Source organism: Sander vitreus, chromosome 7 (assembly GCF_031162955.1).
Source record: "Sander vitreus isolate 19-12246 chromosome 7, sanVit1, whole genome shotgun sequence".
Taxonomy (NCBI): Eukaryota; Metazoa; Chordata; class Actinopteri; order Perciformes; family Percidae; genus Sander; species Sander vitreus.
In genome coordinates this window covers 29,917,831-29,926,821 of record NC_135861.1, presented here as the reverse complement: position 1 = coordinate 29,926,821, position 8,991 = coordinate 29,917,831, and the positions used below count along the sequence as shown (strand labels likewise).

Below are 8,991 nucleotides of genomic sequence, written 5' to 3'. Positions count from 1 at the left end.
ACCAGGAACTTTCTTAAGTGTACAGTAAATCACTTAAAATTAAGGGTAAAGGGTTTAAATGCAGGTTAAATTGGAGTCTGTATAATCAGTGCAGACAGAATGGGCCTTATCAGTCTCTGGTGGAGTTTCCTCTTGGACAGGAAGTGGGCTTCCTATGCTTCCTGTTCTTTTCTGTGTGTGTGTGTGTGTGTGTGTGTGTGTGTGTGTGTGTTTGAAAACAAAAAGAACAAGAATGGAGCAGCCGAGACAGAAGCTGAAATAACTCCAACCGAGAGAGACAGAGACAAAGAGGGAACAATGGAAAAAACAACTGTAAGACAGACATAAAGAGACAAGACAAACTGAAACAAATCTAAAAACACATTCAGCAACGAGTGGCCAGGACAAGGAACCATCTGACCCAGAGCAGGACTACTAGGGGGTGGATTGACCCACGATGGACTATGAACCCAAGAAATCCAAGAAGGTACAGTAGCTGTGTTCTGTCTCTGAGTTTCCACGTTCGATTTTGTTCAAGACATTTGGACAGGGATTGATTTGTTCCCGAACTTTCTCCAGAACACATTTTGTCATATTTCATCATCCGAGATAAGAGTTGGGACTCTATTATTTTGGAGCAGAAGGCCTTTTTCGATGTTGTTTCAGTTTCCTAAAGACAAACCAAACAAGCTTGAGTAAGGTCATACAGCAGATCATTTTGAGTGTCACTGTGATTGACAACCTCTGCCCCATCCAGCAATCTTTAGTGACAAACCAACCAAAAGCAGCTAAAGGGTCGGTCACAGCAGCATTTACAACAGATTCTTTGTGTGTGGAATTTCAGCGACCGCTGAATTCACTTGCAGGCGTGAAGTAAGTCAGTGTGAATCTTTTGAAGCATATTTACACTGTCGACCAATAGCAAACTGTCTCTCTTGACAGGCTGATCTTTAAAGGAATAAGACAAGATCTAGAGCAGGGGTGTAGCACTGGAAATAAGAATCACATCAAGGGCCAGACATGTATAGCTTATTGACATGCTTTTATTTAACTGAAAAAGTCAAATATCTTAGCTTTCTCCCATACAGTTTGGTCGACATAAAGCACTATAAAAGAAAACATTTTTAAAAGCAGCCTACCACACAGCCGACTCACATCCTGAATATGTAAACTCTCTGGTTGTGTGGGAATTTCTGAGGCTCAAAGTCAGCAAATCTGTCAAAATCGGCTTTGAGTGTCACATAATTACTGTTAAAAACCGTTTCCTGACTTTTTTTGGTGTGGTGCACAACTATTCGGTCAAAAATTTGCTGTGAACCTAAATTGATATGTGGGCTGGATCAAAATTTGCAAGGGCCTTAAGTTTGACACATGTGATCTAGAGAGTTCATAGCCCACATCCACGCTGTCCACTTCCGGGATTGCTCCGGTGCTACAGGAAATTCTGCCAGATGCATGTCTTTTCGCGGGATGTCCGTCACCTTCCTCTTTCTTTGTGTTGGCGTTCTAAACTCCGGTGGATTTCTGAGGGCTATGGTTAACTGCTCCTCAGATCTCTGCAGGGTAAATCCAGACAGCTAGCTAGACTATCTGTCCTATCTGAGTTTTCTGTTGCACGACTAAAACAACTTTTGAACGTACACATGTTCCACCAAAACAAGTTCCTTCCAGAGGCTATTTTGCAGAGGCGCCGTGGCTCCGCCGTGGAGATTAGTGCTGCCCAAGACGATTGTGATTGGTTTAACCCTCATGTTGTCTTCTTGTCCACCCTGCAATTTTTTGTTTTTCTTGGTCAAACTTTTAAATTAAAACGATTTGGTCAACTTCATCAACACTTTTTTTTCTTCTTTTTTTCACGATTTTTTTGTCATTTTTTTCCCCAGGTTTGTCACTTTTTTTAAAGTTTTTGTCGATTTTTTTGGGACATTTTGTCACTTTTTTTTCAACGTTTTTTTCAAGTTTTTTGTGTCACTTCTTAAAGTATTTTTTTTTTTAACGTCAGTATTTTTTTTTTTACATTTTTTTATCAATTTTTTTTTCAAATGCTATCAAATCAACACCCAAATTCAATGAAAAGTAGTGAACTGATCATTTATTTTACTTGTAAAGAGTAATGGTTGTAAGGAACCATCTACGTTATTTTTTTGACTATTTGGTTGAAAGAAACCCAAATTTGTGATATAGAAACTTTTTGAAAATAGGTCAAATTTGACCCGAGGACAACGGGAGGGTTAAATAATAATAATGCCAATAAACCAGAGCACGTTTTTCTCCCATCCCAGAATGCTGTGTGGACTAGCCAGACCTTCCTCCGCAGCGCTGTGGAGGAAGGTCTGGCAAAGCGAGACTAGAGAGTCTAAAATGGAGGACACAATCGTTACTTGCACCATGCAGTTTTATTCATCCTCTTGCAGAGATACCGCTCCACAAAAGAGGAATGGTTTCCAGACAGCTGTAAGACAGGAGACAATGATAGCTATCTGGAATAGTCTGTGAATTTATGGGTTAGTTATGGGTTCATGGGTTATGGGTCCCTAAAGTGGCCGTGCTAAGGAGCTGACTAACTATAGGCCTAACTAACCGACAGTTAGTAGTCTGGCTATAGCTTAAAGGGCTGTTTTTCCCTTAGTTGATATAGTGAGCAGCCTAGTAAAGGGAAAATAGAAATTGCCCCTCACAGCTATTGTGACTGATAAGCTCTAGTAGGTTCCTGATTTGTCTATTAATCATTAGCTTGCTAACTGCATTTCCTGAGGACACACAGATAAACTTCTCCGTGCATCGTTCTGGTGGCGACCGTGGCTCCAACACAAAACCACCTTGAGCTTCACCTCATTCTTTAAAAGCATGCTCTCACTAATAAGGAACATATTCTAGACGGCTTCCATAGATTCTAAAACTCTTCTGAAATAGTTAAGAAAATGACAAAGTATAAGAAGATGAAAAAAAAGGAAAAGGAAAAACACCTTTACCTTGGTCTGACCTGGACAGGTTGTTACATTCATTACAAAATCCAGTTATTTCCCTATTTCTTTCTTTCTCCTCAACGAAACAGTGGAACAAGACGCAGAACAAAACTCATTAAACCATCCTCTGTCTTACGATTAATTTCAGCTGACTACAGAGATGTTCATCAGACACCCGCTTCATTCAGATACGGAGAACTCTGTCCTTGTTTTCCAATCAGAAAAAGGACAAGTTTCTGACTCTAAAACAAGCTAATTTCCTCTCTCTCTCTATTCAGTGTGTGTGTGTGTGTGTGTGTGTGTGCGTTAAAACGTCTATGCCTTCCATCCTCAGTATATTAGTGTGCGTGCTTGCGTGCCTACGTGTGCGTGTACATGTACATGTGTGCGTGAGTGTGCGTGTCTGTGTGTGCGTGTGTGTGTGAATGTGTGTGTGCGTTAAAACAGCCATGCCTTCCATCCACAGTATATTAGTGTGCGTGCATGTGTGCTTGCTTGCTTACGTGTGTGTGTGTGTGTGTGTGTGTGTGTGTGTGTGTGTGTGTGTGTGTGTGTGTGTGTGTGCGTGTCAGTGGGTGTCTAACAGTGTGTGCTGTGTTGACAGTGAGTGTCAGCAGGGAGCTGTCAGAGATCACTGCTCACCTGTCAATCACTGTTTGAACAGCCAAGGGGATGTACTGCATTAACACACACACACACACACACGCACACACACACTGAGGCATGCACGCACAAATAAACCGTCTTCTATAATATTCTAGTTCAAATTCAAACCCCAAACAACCCACCACTGACTAGAGACTGCTGTGATAATTACAGCCGGAATTCTAAAGTGTTGGACAAAATAAACAACATACTAATGATTTCGTCATTCTTAGAGATGTTCCATTAATGGAGCTTAAAGGCATAGTTCGGATATTTTAAAGTGGGGTTGTATGAGATACTTCTCCATGGTCAGTGTGTTAGCTGCATGCAGTACTATCTCTTTAAAATTTAAAGTTTGCCGTGTGGCTTGAAGAAAGATCCTTGGGTCTCTACAATCAGTAAGTTTCATCCTTTGGGAGTAGGAATGTGCTTGAAAGATTGACTGATGATGTGGAGATATATGGTCCCTTGTGTGCAAAGTCTGGCCTAATGGTGGGGCTAGAGGCAGCAAAAGTTTTACTCTTCATCCTCTCAGGGCCATAAATATACACACAACATTAAAACCTTCAGATACCTTTTTATGAACCAAAGAATTGGATTGACAGATGGGTCACCTGAAAATGTACTGTGCAGGGACAATAAAAATATGTTTTATTATTAATGTCTTATATCTTCCGTCCCCTTTGCCTTCTTCTTCTCAGAGTTTTGTCTCTCCTATCAAGCGGCTGGTGTGGTCAAAATCTAGTCGCAGGCCGGTGGATCGAGGCAGCGTTTACCGGCGCCCGCTGCACACCGTCCCTCTCTACCCCCCCGACTACCTCATCCACCCGGAGAGACTCATCTTCGACTACGTAGAGAAGGAGGTCAAGGTAGAACCTGAAATACACAATAATGCAACCAAATATACTAAACCAGGGGTCTTCAACGTTTTTTTAAGCCGAGGACCCCTTATCTGAAAGAGAGACGGAGCAGGGACCCCCTACTACATATATTTCCAAAATGAAGTTGCATTTGGAAACGACTACAATAATGTAACCTTTGTAGTGCGTAGAATAAAACAATAATTGTTGGCATGATTTTATAAATCCTGTTTTAATATTACATGTGGCACAGGGAATCCTTAGGATGAACTGTATGTGTGGATTGCTACCTTAGTGACCACGTCACCTAAAGCATCAACATCTTTTCACAAAGTAGGCTGGTTTATATTTGCTAATAATATGTGGGATTCATGTAAAGACATTTTGGTTACACTTTACTTGAATACATAAGAGTGACATGACACTGTCATGAACGTGTCATAACCATTATAAACAAGTCATAAACGTTTATGACATAACGCTTCTTTTAGTAAGTGTCATTCGTTTTTTGTCAATTTATGGTTATGGTTAGGGTTAGGGTTAGGGTTCATGTGTCATGACTGTGTTCATGACAGTGTCATGTCACTCTCATGTAGATACCTTCAAATGAAGTGTTACCGACATTTCTTTCTCTTTTTCTTACAATTTCTTTATTGATATTTTGAACTTATAGGTAGCACATTACAACTTTTATTTAACAAGCCCCCCCCTGCTGTAACTCTGAGGGGTCCCGGATCCCCTGTTGAAGATCTCTGTACTAAAGTCACCAGTGACCTGATGACATCAGTTGCTTGACCTTTCACCTCTCCCCTCAGTTCCTCGGTCACCTGACCTGGGTGTCGGTTTCCCTGAACCCCTCCAGCCGAGACGAGCTGCTGCAGCTGCTGGACACAGCCAGGGTTAGTGATCAATAACTCATCTATAAGCATTCACTGCTGAGCTCAGCTATCCATAATGTATCTATAATGAATCACTTCTGAGGTTAGTGATGGACAACCTCTACACTGTAAAAGCTTTCACCATAAATGTACAGTAATATACAGACAGAAGCTTCGCCAGTAGACTACTGTTTATTTACAGTATGCATACTGTTTTGTTTTTTTTTACCGTAAATAGACTTACAGTTTCTTACTGTATTATTTTTTTAATTTACAGTAATATACCGGCTGCAGTGTAATTCCCACCTTTTCCTTTGTTTTCCCTAGATGCATTGGTATTAACAGTAAATACCTGTAATCTGTAACAGATAGTGCTGTAATATTATTATTTTCTCCCAGGATGCATTGCCATTTACAGTATGATCCTGTATAACATACAGTATTTTTACTGTATACAGTAATATTACTGTATTAAAACAGTAAGATACTGTGAGATTTTAGCTGTAAACTTACATCAAAGGTTTACAGTGTTGCACTGTAAATGACTTCCTTGTATTTTTACAGTAAATTAATGGCAGCACGGTAAAGCCCTGCATTTCAGCCCGGGCCCGTCTTATATACAGTGGAGAGAACAAGTATTTGATACACTCCAGATTTTGCAGGTTTTCGCACTTACAAAGCATGTAGAAGTCTGTAATTTATCATAGGTACTCTTCAACTGTGAGTTGAAAAAATCCAGAAAATCCAGAAAATCACATTGTATGATTTTTAAGTAATTAATTTGCATTTTATTGCATGACATAAGTATTTGATACATCAGAAAAGCAGAACTTAATATTTGGTACAGAAACCTTTGTTTGCAATTATAGAGATCATACGTTTTCTGTAGTTCTTGACCAGGTTTGCGCACACTGCAGCAGGGATTTTGGCCCACTCCTCCATACAGACCTTCTCCAGATCCTTCAGGTTTCGGGGCTGTCGCTGGGCAATACGGACTTTCAGCTCCCTCCAAAGATTTTCTATTGGGTTCAGGTCTGGAGACTGGCTAGGCCACTCCAGGACCTTGAGATGCTTCTTACAGAGCCACCCTTAGTTGCCCTGGCTGTGTGTTTCAGGTCGTTATCGTGCTGGAAGACCTAGCCACGACCCATTTTCAATGCTCTTACTGAGGGAAGGAGGTTGTTGGCCAATATCTTGCGATACATGGCCCCATCTGTCCTCCCCTCAATACGGTGCAGTCGTCCTGTCCCCTTTGCAGAAAAGCATCCCCAAAGAATGATGTTTCCACCTCCATGCTTCACGGTTGGGATGGTGTTCTTGGGGTTGTACGCATCCTTCTTCTTCTTCCTCCAAAAAAACAGTCTCAAGTAAAGTACAAGTACCTCAACATTTAAGTACAGCTCTTGAGTAGATGTAATTAACCCTCCTGTTGTCCTCGGGTCTAATTTGACCCATTTTAAAAAAGTTTCTACATCAGAAAAAAAAAGAAGCTTCAGAAACGCAGAGAAAAACATCAATAAAACGGTGAAAAGAAGAACAACTAACATTTTGACCCAGAAAAACAAAAAGTTGCATGGTTGACAGGAAGACAACACAAAACTGCTAATCAATAATCACTCATCTTTAATCTGTGTCCCTGTGTGTTGGTCAGTAGCAGTTGAAGGTGCTGCCGTTGAAGACCAGCGTGGATCAGGACTGCATTCTGAGTCTGTCCGCTCGCTGTCTGCTGCTGACGTGGAGAGACAACGAGAAGCTGCTGGTGAGGATTCCCACACACGAGATCGCTGCTGCCTCCTACCTGAGAGACGACGCACTGCACCTGCTGGTCCTCAAGACAGGTGAGGACCGGGCCCCCAGGAAGCTCATTTTCAGGTTCATAATTGTATTTAGAGGCTGTATCAGAATAGGTTCACATGGTTTAATTTTCAAAAACACCATATTGTTGTTGTACTGCACATTGCTGCAGCTCCTCTTTTCACCCTGTGTGTTGAGCTCTCTGTTTTAGCTACAGAGTGAGGCATCTCACTTCTGTACCATCTTTGTTGGGAGTCGCACATGTGCAGGAGCTAGGTAAGGACTACTAGCCAGTCAGAAGCAGAGTACAAGGGAGTGCCACGCTAGCAGCTAGGTGAGCATTATAACGTGTGTTACAAAGTGAGGCACGTTCGTCACAGAAGTAAAGGCTGGACTACAATAGAGCTGTTTGGAGCAGTTTGTGAACAGTGTTTTCTGTTGGAGGTGGTAAGTCCCTTTGGGGTGGACTTTGGACTTTTTCACTTTGTAAACCTATAACATGCACAAAAAAGATATATAACATCTGCAAATCAGTGGATTCTTTTTTGGCCGTCACAACCCCTCGCACAATGATACGTTTCACGATTATAATTTGGAAAGTCGAGAAGTTAGCGGAGCTCTAATCGGGAAATAGCCGGCTGTCTAGTGGTGTTTGGTGTTTTAAGCCCCCAACGTCGTCTTCCAGGCAGCGCTACCTGGAAAGCACTAGGATTAGGCAATGGTTAGGGTTAGGGTTAGGGAAAATGTTCGGCCTGTCTGGTCTATTGCAAATTCAATTCAAGATACATCCATTCCTTAATCTTTGCTCTTGGACTTCTGGTTTTGTAAAGGCTAAGCAAAAAAGACACCAATTGCTGTTCAGGAGGTGTTTAAGCAAACAGTTAATTAATGGAGTTTTTTGTTCACGTTCAAGTTCAAGTTTTTTGTTTGTTTGTTTTATTTGGATCCCCATTAGCTTCAGCATAAGCTAAAAGCTATTCTTCCTGAGGTCCTGCAATCTGTCTTGTGACAATACAATTTACGACATCACATTACACACCATACACACACAGACATAACTTCACATTACACAACATTTCCCAAAATACAAATCATATTTGCGCAAATAATCAAAAAGAAAGAAAAAGACATCACGCTACTCCGAATTAATCTATTTTAAGAAATAAGAGATAAGAAAGCCCTATAACAGACTCTCTCTAAATTGATATTAGATATTGAAGTTTCTTTGAAAGTAATATTTCTTAAGTGATTTTTTAAAACCATACTGAGTGTTTTGTTGTTTGATAGTATATGGGAGAATGTTCCATTTACACATTGCTCTGTACCTGTGACATTAGATAGGATGGGCGTCTCTTCTGCTGTGTGAAAGATAGTGTACACATTTTTGAACCTTCAACCCACAGGTCTGAACGTGGATACAGTGGTTGCCGGGGACGACAGCCTGGACAGGAAAAAGCCAACGGGCATAGACGGCCGACGTCAAACCATGAGCTGCAACGCCGACCCCCGGCCCGCAGGGGGCACGATGGAGCGGCGGCACACCATCTGCGGAGTCGACTGGAGGCCCTCACTGTCCCGCAGCAGCCACGACAAAACCCAGAATGTGGAGAGGAGGGAAGGAGGAGGAGGAGTAGGAGTAGAGAGAGGCGGGGGGGAGAGAGGAGGAGGAGGAGGAGGAGGAGGGAGTTTAGAGAGGAAGAGGGTGGGAGGGAGCTGGGAGAGGAGGCAGCAAACGCGCAAAACAGGAGGGAGCTGGGAGAACCGCAGCGCGAGACCCATGAGCGGGAGCTGGGGGATGGGGGTGGGAGTGGGAGGGGGTGGCGGTGGAGGGAGCTGGGAGAGAAGGCATGGGGGAGGTGGGGGAGGAGG

At 42.3% G+C, this 8,991-nt stretch overlaps 1 protein-coding gene across 1 annotated transcript in view; it reads left to right on the top strand.

Moving 5' to 3' along the window:
• The first annotated feature begins 202 nt into the window (after window positions 1-202).
• ccm2l (CCM2 like scaffold protein) overlaps window positions 203-8,991 on the top strand; it is a 20,498-nt gene continuing 11,709 nt past the window's right edge. The window contains exons 1-5 of the mRNA XM_078255903.1: window positions 203-466; window positions 4,292-4,459; window positions 5,266-5,349; window positions 6,983-7,166; window positions 8,526-8,991. The exon at window positions 8,526-8,991 is cut by the window's right edge and continues 211 nt beyond it. Coding sequence (XP_078112029.1) covers window positions 437-466; window positions 4,292-4,459; window positions 5,266-5,349; window positions 6,983-7,166; window positions 8,526-8,991 — 932 coding nt within the window. The 5' untranslated portion in view covers window positions 203-436. The remainder of the gene's footprint in view (window positions 467-4,291; window positions 4,460-5,265; window positions 5,350-6,982; window positions 7,167-8,525) is intronic.